The sequence below is a fragment of the Caretta caretta genome, chromosome 24 (genome assembly GCF_965140235.1).
Source record: "Caretta caretta isolate rCarCar2 chromosome 24, rCarCar1.hap1, whole genome shotgun sequence".
NCBI classification, from domain to species: domain Eukaryota; kingdom Metazoa; phylum Chordata; order Testudines; family Cheloniidae; genus Caretta; species Caretta caretta.
Window position 1 is genome coordinate 14,086,591 of NC_134229.1, and position 18,095 is coordinate 14,104,685.

Consider the following 18,095-nt stretch of genomic DNA (forward strand, 5'->3'; position numbering starts at 1 on the left):
ACTACTAGGGTACACCTAACCAAACACAGGAAATTCTTCAGAATAGGGGGAGCTCTACCCTAAGACTCAATGCACATCCCAATGCCCCAGGAACCTGGATATTCCCATCCCCATGCTCAGGTCACTCACCATCCCCTCCATCAACAGGGTAAACTGTCGAATTAGTCCCATTGCCACTTGTTTTGACAGAATTCCAATCTCCAAATTCATCACAGCTGGATGGAGTCCTCCAGTCATAGACAGTGACTCCATGGTCCCTGCAGGAGTCTGCGTAGCCCTCCAGCGCCTCACACAGAATGGTCTTGTTCCCCTCATTCAGACACACGTCATAAATACAGTTGTCAAATACGTCGTCGGGGCTCACCCTGGAGTGGCACTCTCTGAAGGGCCCTCCCGGTGCTTTACTGATCACCCCACAATGACTGTCATCCCCATACAGATCTCTCTTGTTCTCATCACACATTGGGCAAGTCTCTTGGCAATAATCCCAGCAAAAGGGGTCCCGGTCTTGGACTTTCCAACTGGCAGCCCAGCCCACGATGGAGGAGACTTTGATGCCATTGGAGGACATCATGTCATCTTCTGGGTTCTGGTTGAAGTTCCCACAAAGACCGCACATGGCACCATAATAGCTGCTGGGGAGGGTGATTTCCAGATGCCAGTTCTTGTTGTACCCCACCCGGAGACCAATGTCCGTCTGCATAACGGTGCTGAGGCCTTTCTGGTACAATCTGATTTTACCATCTTTCAGCATCACCGGGAGACTGGTGATCACACCATTTAGCTAGTGACAGACAGGAGAGGAGGAACACGATGGGCATTATTCTTCTTTCATCCTCACTTGCTCTTACTCCAAATGTAGCCTCACCATTCATTTTGGCTGTTATTCATTGTCACTCTAACCAGCAGCAAGTAAAATATTGGTCAAATCCTAAATCACTGTTTACCCATTCCTAACTCAAGAAGAACAACTGAAATCAATCCAAAGTCCCGGAATAAACACAGTATTTATCTAGCTTCACTATCTACCTAAGGTATCTGTTTCCAGAATTCCCTATATCTCTATATAGATTCTACCTATCTGAAATATCTATCCATCTATCCCTAGGGTGGTCAAACTTTTTGGCCCGAGGGCCACATCGGGGTGTGAAACTGTATGGAGGGCCGGGTAGGGAAGGCTGTGCCTCCCAAACAGCCTGGACCCTGCCCCCTATTTGCCCACTTCCTGCCCCTGACTGCCCCCCTCAGAACCCCTGACCCATCCAACCCCCCCGCTCCTTCTCCCCTGACAGCCCCCTCCCAGGACCTCTTGCCGCAAACCGCCCCCCCAGGATCCCATCCCCAATCCAACCCCCCCATCTCCCTGTCCCCTGACTGCCCCCCCGCCCCATCCACCCCCCCCCGACAGGCCCCCTGGGACTCCCACGCCCTATCCAACCCCCCCTGTTCCCCGACCCCTGACTGGCCCAGAACCTCCACTCCATCCAATTGCTCCCTGTCCCCTGACTGCCCCCCGGGACCTCCTACACAACCCCCCCACTGCTGCACAAGCACGTGCCACCACTGCCCCCTTACCATGCTGCTCAGGGAGGCAGAACCTCACAGCCCCGCTGCCTGCACGGCGGCATAACTGCAGGGGAGGGGGAACAGAGGTGGAGGGGCAGGGACTAGTCTCCCCAGCCGGGAGCTCAAGGGCCGGGCAGGACGGTCCCGTGGGCCAGATGTGGCCCACGGGCCATAGTTTGCCCACCTCAGATCTAGCCACAAAGTCTTGTTTTTGCTATCTATCTATCATAAGTTTTTCAAACATACAGATCATACAGATCAGACGTATTTATGTACTTGTATTGCCCACATGACATATTCAGCTGACGGCATCTGTCTGGGATTCTGTTTGTGTGAGACACTACACAAAAGTACTGTGCCTTGTAAGTCGAAAAGTGCCAGAGCCCTGAGCTGGGAGACTCACCTGGACTTTGCCAACTTCCCTCTTGTAGATGGAGATGTTGTACCCATAGATGTAGATGCTGGTCACCCGCAGAAAGGAGATGGCCTGGCTGCCCCTGTTGTCATTCTTCTCATCAATGGTGAAAGGCTCCAGGGTGGCGTCGCTCCCACAGTATTTGGCCAGGGTGTAGGTGCAGGTGCCCTGGAAGTCAAACTTCAGACCATCAAAAGTTTGGTAGTGCATGTCCCCTGAGCCCAAGCAGGTTCCCATGTAGTCAGGAATACATGCTGTGTGGCCATCCTCAGTCTGGCATGTCTCTTTGGTCCGGCATTTCAGAGCTTTGCAGGGATCTGAAAGAAAAACTCTTGGTCATATCAACATGGCAGGGAACTCAAGTCCAGTATCTAGGCTCCTAAGTGCTACAGTAGTATAAATAATAATACTAATCTATATATAATAAAGCAGTAAGGCATGTAGCTATGCCATGCCAAAAGTCCTAGCGCATTGTGATTTAGATGTATCTCAACCAACCACCACCCTTACGCTATCCCTAGTTTGTATTCAACAATTTCATTGGTTGTAATGAGTCAGCGATATAAGGGAGACTGCTCCACAGTTCTTTAAAGATTGATTCACCACTCATGCAACTTAACACAAACTTTCCAACGCAGTCCACATGCCCAAACAAATCAACACAAAGTCCCCAAGCTTGATCCCCCAGACATACACCCTCATTTATCACCCGCACAATTCAACACAAAATTCTTCAGCCCTGTCCCCCTGATACAAATTAACACAACCACCAACATGACAACACAGCCAATATATGATAACCCCAAACACACAGCTCCTCATCACAGCACACACTCCTCTTTCACCACCTTCCAAAATTTCTCAACACAACCGTGACACTCAGTATCTCGGGGGAACACTCTGCACCCCCCATGTTCATCCTTATAATATGATTGTGTGGTATCCAAGGCAAAGTTTGTCATGTTGGGTGTCTTCGGAAGGCTCATGATGCACTGAGTATTGTTAGGTTTCAGAGTAGCAGCCGTGTTAGACTGTATTCGCAAAAAGAAAAGGGGTACTTGTGGCACCTTAGAAACTAACAAATTTATTTGAGCATAAGCTTTCGTGAGCTACAGCTCACTTCATTGGATGCATTCAGTAGAAAATACAGTGGGGAGATTTATGTACATAGAGAACATGAAACAATGGGTGTTACCATACACACTGTAATGAGAGTGATCCCTTAACCCACCCAGCAATATTGTTAATCTATCCAACTATACTCTTACCCCAGCAGAAGAATCTGTTCTATCTCGGGGCCTCTCCTTCTGCCCCACAGTATGCCAACATTTTTATGGCTGACTTAGAACAATGCTTCCTCAGCTTTCGTCCCCTAATGCCCCTACTCCACTTGCGCTACACTGATCACATCTTCATCATCTGGACCCATGGAAAAGAAGCCCTTGAGGAATTTCACCATGATTTCAACAATTTCCATCCCACCATCAACCTCAGCCTGGACCAGTCCACACAAGAGATCCACTTCCTGGACACTACGGTGCTAATAAGCGATGGTCACATAAACACCACCCTATACCGGAAACCTACTGACCACTATTCCTACCTACATGCCTCCAGCTTTCATCCAGACCACACCACACGATCCATTGTCTACAGCCAAGCTCTACGATACAACCACATTTGCTCCAACCCCTCAGACAGAGACAAACACCTACAAGAGCTCTATCAAGTATTCTTACAACTACAATACCCACCTGCTGAAGTGAAGAAACAGATTGACAGAGCCAGAAGAGTACCCAGAAGTCACCTACTACAGGACAGGCCCAACAAAGAAAATAACAGAACGCCACTAGCCATCACCTTCAGCCCCCAACTAAAACCTCTCCAACGCATCATCGAGGAGCAACAACCTATCCTGATGGACGACCCATCACTCTCACAGATCTTGGGAGACAGGCCAGTCCTTGCTTACACACACCCCCCAACCTGAAGCAAATACTCACCAGCAACCACACACCACACAACAGAACCAGTAACCCAGGAACCTATCCTTGCAACAAAGCCCATTGCCAGCTGTGTCCACATATCTATTCAGGAGACACCATCACAGGGCCTAATCACATCATCTACACGATCAGAGGCTCGTTCACCTGCACATCTACCAATGTGATATATGCCATCATGTGCCAGCAATGCCCCTCTGCCATATACATTGGTCAAACTGGACAGTCTCTACGCAAAAGAATAAATGGACACAAATCAGATGTCAAGAATTATAACATTCAAAAACCAGTTGGAGAACACTTCAATCTCTTTGGTCACTTGATTACAGACCTAAAAGTTGCAATTCTTCAACAAAAAAACTTCAAAAACAGACTCCAATGAGAGACTGCTGAATTGGAATTAATTTGCAAACTGGATACAATTAACTTAGGCTTGAATAGAGACTGGGAGTGGATGGGTCATTACACAAAGTAAAACTATTTCCCCATGTTTATTCCACCCCCCACCGTTCCTCAGATGTTCTTGTCAACTGCTGGAAATGGCCCACCTTGATTATCACTACAAAAGTTTCCCCCCCACCCCGCTCGCCTGCTGGTAATAGCTCACCTTAAGTGATCACTCTGGTTACAGTGTGTATGGTAACACCCATTGTTTCATGTTCTCTATGTATATAAATCTCCCCACTGTATTTTCCACTGAATGCCTCCAATGAAGGGAGCTGTAGCTCACGAAAGCTTATGCTCAAATAAATTTGTTAGCCTCTAAGGTGCCACAAGTCCTCCTTTTCTTTTAGCATTGTTGTTATAGTAACGTTATAGGTTGTAATTTCATGTATATAGTTATGAGGCTGAAAATGTGTCCTCATGGCTTAAAACATGCCCAGGCAAAACTCTCCAGGAACAAAGGGGCAGTTCACACCTCATCAGAGCATGTATGGGACAAACCCAGCCCAGCCTCACAGGGACAAAGGACACTGGCCTAGGCAACAACAAAAGATCTGTTGGACTCTCGAGTAAGTCATCCCCCTTCCCTTGGTCAATCAGAGACTATGATGAGGTAATGCTCACCTGACCCTGAAGGGGGGCAGGGCAAAGCCAAGAGGGAAGAAAGAACATGATAAAAGGGAGAGATGTTTGCCATGCTCTTCCTTTCTCTTCCACCTCCATCTACAGGCATCACCACCAAACAACTGAAGTGCGGATCAAAGGGCAGAGCCAGGCTGAAGTGCAACTAAGCATCTAAGTTTGTAAGGGCACTGAAAAGTGTTAAGATCAGCTTAGAATGCATTTTGCTTTTATTTCATTTGATCAAATCTGACTGGTTATGCTTTGACTTATAATCACTTAAAATCTATCTTTTGTAGTTAATAAATTTGTTTGTTTATTCTACCTGAAGCAGTGCATTTGGTTTGAAGCATGTCAGAGAATCCCATTGGGATAACAAGCCTGGTACATATCAATTTCTTTGTTAAATTGATAAACTCATTTTAGCTTGCGGTGTCCGGTGGGCATAACTGGGCACTGCAAGACGGAGGTTCCTAGGGTTGTGTCTGGGACCGGAGATATTGGCTAGTGTCATTCGGTTGCACAATCCAAGGAGCAGCTTACATGCCAGCAGCTGTGCGTGAACAGCCCAGGAGTGGGGGTTCTCACAGCAGAGCAGGGTGAGGCTGGCTCCCAGAGTCCAAGATTGGAGTGATCTAGCAGATCACTGGTCCAGATAACACCAGGGGAACCTCACAGTGGCACAGCAGAGCAGGGTGTATGTGTGGTTTGTTACCCCAAGTGAAGTTCACACTTGAAGCACTGGTATTTGTGATTTTAAGTGAGTCTTAAGTGCAGTGGCTAAGAACACTCAGGAGGAGCTCACAGTTTCGTTATTTTCTGTTTGCTTATTTCAGGAAAGGGAAGTCGAAACCAAAAAGGAGGAAAATGAGTGAAAGCAGTGAAGCGATTGAGAAGTTGGATCTTTTTAGGCTGCAGGTTGCAGAAAAGGAGAGGGAGCACCAGAGATTATTGCAACTGAAACAACTGTAGATAAAAGAAAAAGAAAGAGAGAGAGAAGAAAAAAAGAGAGAGAGAGAAAACACCAGCTGGACTTGCTAGAGAAGCAGAACCAAAGCCCCCGACCCCAACGGCTCCCATCACTCCAAAAATCCACAAGTGGGAACACTTATGTCCTGCATACAGTGAGGACAATGATATTGCTGAATATCTGACTACCTTTGAAAGGTTGTGTGTAATACATGAAATCCCTGGTGATAAGAGAGTTCCTTCCCTGACTGCGAAATTAACTGGTAAAGCTCAAAATGTTTTCAATGGAATGCCTATTGAAAACGCTTTAGACTATTGTAAATTTAAAGATACTGTTTTGCGAAGTTTTCAGATTACCCCTGAAACATATAGAGTGAAATTTAGGAATCTTAAAAGGGATATTGGTATGAGTAATGGGGAGTATGTAAATAAAATGAAAGATTTTTTGTGAAAATGGGTGAGGGGTAAGGAGGTGGCAAGTTTTGAGGGAATGTTGGATCTTGTTGCTCAAGAGCATTTCCTAAGCATATGTCAGGCTGATGTGAAGCAGTGTCTGTGGGACAAAGATGTCAAGTCTGTGGATGAGATGGCTCTTTTAGCTGATGCCTTTGAGCAGACTCCGGCATCTATTGAGGGCAGGCCCCAGAAAGAGGGGTTTAAAGCTTGTGGGGAGGGAGGATCCCATTTTGCCTCTGTGAAGAGAGAAGGGGGCTGGGAGCCTAAACATTCTCTTACCCAAAACATCCCTCTACTGCTTACCCTCATCCCAAATCTCCTGTAAAAGCAGAAGAGCCCAAAAGGTGCTATCAGTGTAATTCCACTGATCACCTGAGGAATAAATGCCCTGTGCTATGAGGAAGCAGGCAACCAATAGCTCGTGTTCGTTCTGCTGTCCTCAGCACAGAAACCCCCAAGCAATGGAAACCTATTATGTTGGTTTTGTGAGATTAGCCTCTGCAGAATCAGATATGGAGCTTGTTAAGGCTGTCCAAACTGATGGCGGGGAATACTTGGGACAGAGGAATACAGGCGCCCAGATCTCTCTGGTTAAACAGAGTGTGGTCCCAAAGCCAGTATGTTGCCTGGCCAAATGGCAAAGATTGTGGGGGTGGGCAAAAGCAGATTTCTCGTACCACTAGCTAAAATCCATGTGATTTGGCGAGGTTAGGAAAGTGTTTTGACTGTGGGGGTAATAGAACACCTCCTAGTTGACCTGCTCCTTGGTAATGATTTTTTCCATGTAGCTCAGATTAAAGTACTTGCATGCAGCAGGAAGGAGTTTTATGCTGGGACCCCTGAGGGAAAGGGTAAGGTCTCAGGAACAGCTGAGAGAATGGGAGAGAGTCTCCTTGATTCTTCTGCAGCTGGGGGAAGCAGTGTGCTTCCAGGTGGGAGGGTGGTTGAGACCAACTCCTGCACTGCAGCTGGAGGCAACACCACATCAGGAAGGGATGGGGGTGTAATGACTGACAGGGAGAGAATTGTCCAGGTTGTTAGCTGCCAGCAGAACCAGAGATAAACCTGGCTCTAGGGAGCATAGAGAAATGTTTCCCAGAGGAGAGCCCAGAGAATCATAGAATCATAGACTATTAGGGTTGGAAGAGACCTCAGGAGGTCATCTAGTTCAATCCCCTGCTCAAAGCAGGACCAACACCATCTAAATCATCCCAGCCAGGGCTTTGTCAAGCCGGGCCTTAAAAACCTCTAAGAATGGAGATTACACCACCTCCTCAGAAACCACTGAGGTGGGTGAGGATTCCTGTGACTCTGTAACACAGGGAAGCAGTGTGCTTCCAAGTATGGGAGGGGCTGAGACTAGCTCCTTTCCAGCAGAAAGGCAACATGCCCTCAGGTGCAGGGCAGGAGAGGTGTTGTCAGTGATTAAGGAAACTGTCCCAGTTATTAGCTGGCAGAGTTTTGCAGATGAACAAGGGATAGAACCCTTCCGAGGGAGCACAGAGAAATGTGTCTTAGGCTGGGGCCCAGAGGAGGAAACTGGGGAAGGAATAGTGGGGGTACAGGAGTGTCTCCTCACTAGTCACTTGGGGCAGGATGCCTGGGACACTAGGAGGATGGCTGGGTCAGCATCTGTGCACCCAGACACTCAGCCTGTGACCCAGAGTTTGAGAAGGGACTGTGTAACTGACCTGGAGGGGAGCAGTCACACAGCTAACTTCTCAGAGACAGAGAAAGGGGTGGCAGAGGGTACCCCAATCCAGGTCCCAGTTTTTCAGGATGCTATTTCTGATACGTTTTTGGAAAGTAACTGTGTCTCTTTACATCAAGATGCAGCTCCAACGCCTGTGACAGCAGAATTGTTGAGACCAGGAAATTGCCAGGTGGCAGTTTGTGAGAACACAAATGACCCAACTGGCAGAGAGTGGCGTGTTTTCCCCCAGGCTGGTGAGACACAGAGAGCAGTTATGGGAAAGCTGCTGGGAAAAGGAAAATCTGATCGAAGGGTAAACACACCTAGCCCAGGGAGCACAGATCACAGACCTCTAGGGGGCAGGGAAGGACTCGGTGCTGGGAGGGGGAAACACAGGGTAACTCCAAAAGGGGAGCTGGATTTTCTGCATATGTACAGTCCTGGGGTTGGGAGACCGCTCCTCAAAGGGCCAGTCAATGTGCAGGATCCCCCTGGACACCTAATCTGCCAGACCCAGAGGCACTAAAATTCCAGAAACATGATTAAATTAAGAGCCCACACAGAGTGGAACACTGAAGGGAAAGAAAAGCCAGTTACTGATTATTTGGGAGAGAGTCAAACGACACCCGGGATAATGAACAAACTAACCTCAAACTAGAATATTTGAACAGAGGGCGTGGTATCATAAAGATACTTGTAATTGTACATCTGTGATAACAATTTTGGTATTAATGTTAAGTTTCCGGGATAAGAATTTTGACATGGATGTTAAACCTTATGATAATGCTACTTTTCAATTAATACCTGCAAACAGACTTAAAGCTTATCACAGCGGAGAAACCATAAAAACCTGGTTTGCTGGGTGATGGGAAAACTGAGGCACACTGCCTCATGGCCTTAATGGCTGGATGCCAAGGGAACTGTAACACAAACTGCCTTTGAGATAGCCAGTGACTAACCCTCTTGCAGTAAACTAAGGGGGCAGGTATGTATCTCGGGGAAACACCCCACACCCTCATGTTCATCCTTATAATATGACTGTGTGATATCCAATGCATAGTTTGTCATGTCGGGTCTCTTCGGAAGGCTCATGATGCACTGAAAATTGTTGTTATAGTAATGTTATAGGTTGTAATTTCATGTATATAGTTTTGAGGCTGAAAATGTGTCTCATGACTTAAAACAAACCCAGGTAAAACTCTTAGGAACAGAGGGGCAGTTCACACCTCATGAGGGCAGGTATGGGACATAGAATCATAGAATATGAGGGTTGGAAGGGACCTCAGGAGATCTCTAGTCCAACCCCTTCCTCAAAGCAGGACCAATCCCCAACTAAATCATCCCAGCCAGGGCTTTGTTAAGCCTGACCTTAAAAACTTCTAGAGAAGGAGATTCCACCACCTCCCTAGGTAACGCATTCCAGTGCTTCACCACCCTCCTAGTGAAAAAGTTTTTCCTAATAGCCAACCTAAACCTCCCCCAGTGCAACTTGAGACCATTACTCCTTGTTCTGTCATCTGCTACCACTGAGAACAGTCTAGAGCCATCCTCTTTGGAACCCCCTTTCAGGTAGCTGAAAGCAGCTATCAAATCCCCTCCTCATTCTTCTCTTCTGCAGACTAAATAATCCAAGTTTCCTCAGCCTCTCCGCATAAGTCATGTGCTCCAGTCCCCTAAACATTTTTGTTGCCCTCCGCTGGATTTTTTCCACATCCTTCTTGTAGTATGGGGCCCAAAACTGGATGCAGTACTCCAGATGAATCATAGAATATCAGGGTTGGAAGGGACCTCAGGAGGTCATCTAGTCCAACCCCCTGCTCAAAGCAGGACCAATCCCCAATTTTTGCCTCAGATCCCTAAATGGCCCCCTCAAGGATTGAACTCATAACCCTGGGTTTAGCAGGCCAGTGCTCAAATCACTGAGCTATCCCTCCCGCCGCACTGAGCTATCCCTCCCCAATGCTGAATAGAGGGGAATGATCACATCCCTCAATCTGCTGGCAATGCTCCTACTTATACAGCCCAAAATGCTGTTAGCCTTCTTGGCAACAAGGGTACACTGTTGACTCATATCCAGCTTCTCGTCCACTGTAACCCCTACGTCCTTTTCTGTAGAACTGCTGCCTAGCCATTCGGTCTCTAGTCTGTAGCGGTGCATGGGATTCTTCCGTCCTAAGCGCAGGACTCTGTACTGGTCCTTGTTGAACCTCCTCAGATTTCTTTTGGCCCAATCCTCTAATTTTTCTAAGTCCCTCTGAATCCTATCCCTACTCTACAGCATATCTACCACTCCTCCCAGTTGAGTGTCATCTGCAAACTTGCTGAGGGTGCAATCCATGCCATCTTCCAGATCATTAATGAAGATATGAACAAGACCGGCCCGAGGACCGACCCTTGGGGCACTCCACTTGATACCATCTGCCAACTAGACATGGAGCCATTGATCACTACCTGTTGAGCCCGATGATCTAGCCAGCTTTCTATCCACCTTATAGTCCATTCATCCAGTCCATACTTCTTTTTAACTTGCTGGCAAGAATACTGTGGGAGACCGTGTCAAAAGCTTTGCTAAAGTCAAGGAATAACATGTCCACTGCTTTCCCCTCATCCACAGAGCAAACCCAGCCCAATTAATAAAAATGATGATAGCATGGGAGAGCCAGACTGGTCATGAGCACAACCTTCACGCAGAACCAGCTTAGCCGCCCATTGCATGCTGAGCAGACGGCAAGTCCATGATAGTCAACAGAACTTGGCTTGCTGCAAATTATAATCCCAGTCCACCAAAGAACTTGGCCATGTGAGTAGTTCCATTGAAATCAATGAGGCTACTCAAATCTTAAAGTTATTCATATGCTTAAGTGCATATGTACCCTCTTTTTGGCACTGGTGATGCCACATCTCAAGTATTGCGTCCAGTTTTGGGCCCCTCACTACAGAAAGGATGTGGACAAATTGGAGAGAATCCAGTGGAAGGCAATGAAAATGATCAGGGGGTTGGGGCACATGACTTATGAGGAGAGGCTGAGGGAACTGGCGTAATTTAGCCTTGGTCTACACTAGGAGTTGAGGTCGAATTTAGCAGCATTAAATCGATTTAACCGGGCACCCTTCCACACGATGAAGCCCTTTTTTTCGACTTAAAGGGCTCTTAAAATCGATTTCCTTACTCCACCCCTGACAAGGGGATTAGTGCTGAAATCGGCCTTGCCGGGTCGAATTTGGGGTACTGTGGACACAATTAGACGGTATTGGCCTCTGGGAGCTATCCCAGAGTGCTCCATTGTGACATCTCTGGACAGCACTCTCAATTCAGATGCACTGGCCAGGTAGACAGGAAAAGGCCAGCGAACTTTTGGAATTTCAATTTCCTGTTTGGCCAGCGTGGCAAGCTGCAGGTGAGTGCAGAGCTCATCAGCAGAGGTGACCATGATGGAGTCCCAGAATCACAAAAGAGCTCCAGCATGGACCGAACAGGAGGTACGGGATCTGATCGCTGTATGGGGAGAGGAATCTGTGCTATCAGAACTCCGTTCCAGTTTTCGAAATGCCAAAACATTTGTCAAAATCTCCCAGGGCATGAAGGACAGAGGCCATAACAGGAACCCAAAGCAGTGCCGCGTGAAACTTAAGGAGCTGAGGCAAGTCTAGCAGAAAACCAGAGAGGCAAACGGCCGCTCCGGGTCAGAGCCCCAAACATGCCGCTTCTACGATGAGCTGCATGCCATTTTAGGGGGTTCAGCCATCACTACCCCAGCCGTGTTATTTCACTCCTTCAATGGAGATGGAGGCAACACGGAAGCAGGTTTTGGGGATGAGGAAGATGATGATGATGAAGTTGTAGATAGCTCACAGCAAGCAAGCGGAGAAACCGCTTTTCCCAAGAGCCAGGAACTGTTTCTCACCCTGGACCTGGAGCCAGTACCCCCCGAACCCACCCAAGGCTGCCTCCTGGACCCGCCAGGCAGAGAAGGGACCTCCGGTGAGTGTACCTTTTAAAATACTATACATGGTTTAAAAGCAAGCATGTTTAATGATTAATTTGCTCTGGCATTCGCAGCTCTCCTGGATGTACTCCCAAAGCCTTTGCAAAAGGTTTCTGAGTAGGGCAGCCTTATTCCGTCCACCATGGTAGAACACTTTACCACTCCAGGCCAGTAGCACGTACTCGGGAATCATTGTAGGACAAAGCATTGCAGTGTATGTTTGCTGGCATTCAAACATCATCCGTTCTTTATCTCTCTGTGTTATCCTCAGGAGAGTGATATCATACATGGTCACCTGGTTGAAATAGGGTGCTTTTCTTAAGGGGAGATTCAGAGGTGCCCGTTTCTGCTGGGCTGTTTGCCTGTAGCTGAACAGAAATGTTCCCTGCTGTTAGCCACGGGGAGGGGGGAGGGATGAGGGGATAGCCACGCGGTGGGGGGAGGCAAAATGCGACCTTGGAATGAAAGCACATGTGCTATGTACGTAATGTTAACAGCAATGTTTACCGTGAAAGAGTGTACCCATTGTTCTATAAAATGTGTCTTTTTAAATACCACTGTCCCTTTTTTTTTCTCCACCAGCTGCAAGTTTTTCAAGGATCACAGGATCTTGTCCTTCCCAGAGGCTAGCGAAGATTAGAAGGCGAAAAAAACGCACTCGTGATGAAATGTTCTCTGAGCTTATGCTGTCCTCCCACACTGACAGAGCACAGATGAATGCATGGAGGCAGACAATGTCAGAGTGCAGGAAAGCACAAAATGACTGGGAGGAGAGGTGGCGGGCTGAAGAGAGTAAGTGGCGGGCTGAAGAGAGGGCTGAAGCTGAAAGGTGGCGGCAGCGTGATGAGAGGAGGCAGGATTCAATGCTTGAGGCTCCTGGAGGATCAATCTAATATGCTCCAGCATATGGTTGAGCTGCAGGAAAGGCAACTGGAGCACAGACTGCCACTACAGCCCCTGTGTAACCAACCACCCTCCTTCCTAAGTTCCGTAGCCTCCTCACCCAGATGCCCAAGAATGCAGTGGGGGGGCCTCTGGCCACCCAGCCACTCCACCCCAGAGGCTTGCCCAAGCAACAGAAGGCTAGCATTCAATAAGTTTTAAAGTTTTAAACTTTTAAAGTGCTGTATGACCTTGTCCTTCCCTCCTCCACCACCCCTTCTGGTGCTTCTCTCCTCCACCACCCCTCCTGGGCTACCTTGGTAGCTAACCCCCTATCTGTGTGATGAATTAATAAAGAATGCATGAATGTGAAGCAACAATGACTTTATTGCTTCTGCAAGCAGTGATTGAAGGGAGGAGGGGAGGGTGGTTGGCTTACAGGGAAGTAGAGTGAACCAAGGGGCGGGGGATTTCATCAAGGAGAAACAAACAGAACTTTCACACCGTAGCCTGGACAGTCATGAAACTGGTTTTCAAAGCTTCTCTGATGCGCACCGTGCCCTCCTGTGGTCTTCTAATGCCCTGGTGTCTGGCTGTGTGTAACCAGCGGCCAGGCGATTTGCCTCAACCTCCCACCCTGCCATAAATGTCTCCCCCTTACTCTCACAGATATTGTGTAGTGCACAGCAAGCAGTAATAACAGTGGGAATATTGGTTTCGCTGAGGTCTAACCGAGTCAGTGAACTGCGCCAGCGACCCTTTAAACATCCAAATGCACATTCTATCACCATTCTGCACTTGCTCATCCTGTAGTTGAACAGCTCCTGACTACTGTCCAGGCTGCCTGTGTACGGCTTCATGAGCCATGGCATTAAGGGGTAGGCTGGGTCCCCAAGGATAACTATAGGCATTTCAACATCCCCAATGGTTATTTTCTGGTCTGGGAATAAAGTCCCTTCCTGCAGCTTTTGAAACAGACAAGAGTTCCTGAAGATGCAAGCGTCATGTACCTTTCCCAGCCATCCCACGTTGATGTTGGTGAAATGTCCCTTGTGATCCACCAGTGCTTGCAGCACTATTGAAAAGTATTCCTTGCGGTTTATGTACTCGACGGCTTGATGCTCTGGTGCCAAGATAGGGATATGGGTTCCGTCTATCGCCCCACCATAGTTAGGGAATCCCATTGCAGCAAAGCCATCCACTATGACCTGCACATTTCCTAGGGTCACTACCCTTGATATCAGCAGATCTTTGATTGCGTTGGCTACTTGCATCACAGCAGCCCCCACAGTAGATTTGCCCACTCCAAATTGATTCCCAGCTGACCGGTAGCTGTCTGGCATTGCAAGCTTCCACAGAGCTATTGCCACTCACTTCTCAACTGTGAGGGCTGCTCTCATCTTGGTATTCTTGTGCCTCAGGGCAGGAGAAAGCAAGTCACAAAGTTCCATGAAAGTGCCCTTACGCATGCAAAAGTTTCGCAACCACTGGGAATTGACCATTACTCCTTGTTCTGTCATCAGCTACCTATGCGGTCCCACCAGTCTGTGCTTGTTTCCCGAGCCCAGAATCAGCGTTCCACCGCATGAACCTGCCCATTAGCACCATGCTCAGGGTTTAGCTGATTGCCATATTTGGGGTCGGGAACGAATTTTCCTCCAGGGCAGATTGGAAGAGGTCCTAGAAGTTTTTCGCCTTAGAATCACAGAATCACAGAATCATAGAATATCAGAGTTAGAAGGGACCTCTGGAGGTCATCTAGTCCAACCCCCTGCTCAAAGCAGGACCAATCCCCAACTAAATCATCCCAGCCAGGGCTTTGTCAAGCCTGACCTTAAAAACTTCTAAGGAAGGAGATTCCACCACCTCTCTAGGTAATGCATTCCAGTGTTTCACCACCCTCCTAGTGAAAAAGTTTTTCCTAATAGCCAACCTATACCTCCCCCACTGCAACTTGAGACCATTACTCCTTGTTCTGTCATCAGCTACCAATGAGAACAGTCTAGTGCCATCCCCTTTGGAACCACCTTTCAGGTAGTTGAAAGCAGCTATCAAATCCCCCATCATTCTTCTCTTCTGCAGACTAAATAAACCCAGTTCCCTCAGCCTCTCCTCATAAGTCATGTGTTCCAGTCCCCTAATCATTTTTGTTGCCCTCTGCTGGACTCTTCCCAATTTTTCCACATCCTTCTTGTAGTGTGGGGCCCAAAACTGGACACAGTACTCCAGATGAGGCCTCACCAATGTCGAATAGAGGAGAACGATCACGTCCCTCGATCTGCTGGCAATGCCCCTACATATACATCCCAAAATGCCATTGGTCTTCTTGGCAACAAGGGCACACTGTTGACTCATATCCAGCTTCTCGTCCACTGTAACCCCTAGGACCTTTTCTGCAGAACTGCTGCCGAGCTATTCGGTCCCTAGTCTGTAGCAGTGCATGGGATTCTTCCGACCTAATATGCCTTCCTCTGTCACTTGCTGGAGGATTCTCTGCTCCTTGAAGTCTTTAAACCATGATTTGAGGAGTTCAATAGCTCAGACATAGATGAGAGGTTTCTCGCAGGAGTGGGTGGGTGAGATTCTGTGGCCTGCGTTGTGCAGGAGATTGGACTAGATGATCATAATGGTCCCTTCTGACCTTAGTATCTATGAATCTATGATGCCCACATTGCCAGGGCCCGTGCTTTGAGAGAAGTCTGTGTCCATGTCCTCATCACTCTCGTCACCGTGCTGACGTCGTCTACTCACCTGGTTTCGCTTTGGCAGGTTCTGGTGCTGCATATACTGCTGGATAATGCGCGTGGTGTTTAATGTGCTCCTAATTGCCAAAGTGATCTGAGCAGGTTCCATGGTTGCCATGGTATGGCATCTGCACAGAAAAAAAGCGCGGAACGATTGTCTGCCATTGCCCTGACGGAGGGAGGGGCGACTGACGACATGGCTTACAGGGTTGGCTTACAGGGAATTAAAATCAACAGAGAGGGTGGTTTTGCGAGAAACAGAATGGCTCCCTCAAGGATAGAACTCAAAACCTCAAGGATAGAATTCAAAACTGGGTTTAGCAGGCCGTTGATTTCACGGAAGGAGGGAGGAGAAAATGAATACAAAACAAATCTGGTCTATTTCTTGTTTTGATCCACTTCATCTATCTTTATACATCTTGCTGGCAGCAGACTGTGCAGTATGACCGCTAGGCATCATCATCTCCTGGGTGTTCAGCAGAAGACGGTGCAGTATGACTGCTGGACATCGTCTTCTGCTGGCTGCAGATTAAAAGACTGCCAGTAGGACTCAATCGCCATGAGATGAAACAAGGGAAATGACCTGGCTGAGTCACTCCCATGTTTGCCCAGGCGCCCCTGACTTCATCGAGGTCGGTTAAAAGAGCACCCTGGACTACGTCAATGACGGCTACCAGTCATACTGCACTGCCTGCTGCCAAAAGGCAATAAACTGTTGCTGTGTAGCAATGCAGTACCGCGTCTGCCAGCACCCAGGAGACATACTAGCTGAGCGGGCTCCATGCTTGCCGTGGTATGGTGTCTGCACAAGTAACTCAAGAAAAAAGGTGCAAAATTATTGTCTGCCCTTGCTTTCATGGATGGAGGGAGGGAAGGGGGGCCTGAAGATATGTACCCAGAACCACCTGCAACAATGTTTTAGCCCCATCAGGCACTGGGATTTCTACCCAGAATTCAAATGGGCGGCAGAGACTGTGGGAACTGTGAGATAGCCACCCACAGTGCAGCGCTCCGGAAGTCGATGGTTGCCTCAGTACTGTGGACACACTCCGCCGACTACATGCACTTAGAGCATTTGTGTGGGGACACACACAATCGACTGTACAAAAATGCTTTCTACAAAACTGACTTCTATAAATTCGACCTAATTTCATAGTGTAGACATACCCTCAGTCTGCAGAAGAGAAGAGTGAGAGGGGATTTGATAGCAGCCTTCAACTACATGAAGGGGGGTTCCAAATAGGATGGAGCTATGCTGTTCTCAGTGGTGGCAGATGACAGAACAAGGAGCAATGGTCTCAAGTTGCAGTGTGGGAGGTTTAGGTTGGATATTAGGAAAAACTTTTTCACTAGGAGGTGGGTGAAGCACTGGAATGTGTTACCTAGGGAGGCAGTGTAATCTCCATTCTTAGAGGTTTTTAAGGCCTGGATTGACAAAGCCTTGGCTGGGATGATTTAGTTGGTGTTGGTCCTGCTTTGAGCAGGGGATTGGACTAGATGACCTCCTGAGGTCTCTTCCAACCCTAATATTCTATTATTCTATTCTATGATTAAGTCTCTGATCCAGCAACATGCTGAGCACCCTCAATTAGCTGTTTCTGTGGCACTGAATTCATTGGCGAATCCCCATTGAGTCCAGTGGGAATAGGATTTCAGTCCATAAGTCAGCAAGGGCTGCAGGTGCTAAGAGTCAAATTCTGAGAGGCTTAAGCACCTTCAGATCCCATGCATTTCAATCGGAGAAGAACATCTCATGGAGCTGCCTCCCTTCTTAACTCCACAATTGTCTATATCTGCTTCACTCTGAAGACCACCAAAAAGGTTCCACAGCCCCCTATGCTCCATGGACACTGAGAAACACTGAACTCCACCATTGTCTATGTGACGTTACACTCCATATTATTTTATGAAAATATGCTAATGAATGTGAATATAATGTAACTGGAATATGCTTCATGCAAAAGGTCTCTTGTAAGGTATCATTACTAAGTTTATAATCTACTGAGTGTGGTCATCCTATTTGTATGAATATATCATTCTTGTATCTGAAACTAGGAATATAGAATATAACTCTGAGGTCCTATTGTAGTTATGTAAAGTGTACACAATTAATAGTGGTTTAGAATCTTGATGGCTCCCATCAACTAGGACAATTGACTGTAGATGGCTCTGTTTACTTGCGAGCCTTCCTGTGAGTCAGGCCGGGAAGAATGAAGGCTTGGGGGGGTCATAGAATCATAGAATCATAGAATATCAGGGTTGGAAGGGACCCCAGAAGGTCATCTAGTCCAACCCCCTGCTTGAAGCAGGACCAAT

The 18,095-nt window shown here is 47.7% G+C and overlaps 1 protein-coding gene across 1 annotated transcript in view; it reads right to left on the reverse strand.

Annotated features, from left to right (window-relative positions):
• LOC142070054 (IgGFc-binding protein-like) overlaps positions 1–18,095 on the reverse strand; it is a 58,171-nt gene that overhangs the window by 19,336 nt on the left and 20,740 nt on the right. The window contains exons 11-12 of the mRNA XM_075123026.1: positions 1,970–2,298; positions 130–784 (exon numbers count right to left, since the gene is read on the reverse strand). Coding sequence (XP_074979127.1) covers positions 130–784; positions 1,970–2,298 — 984 coding nt within the window. The remainder of the gene's footprint in view (positions 1–129; positions 785–1,969; positions 2,299–18,095) is intronic.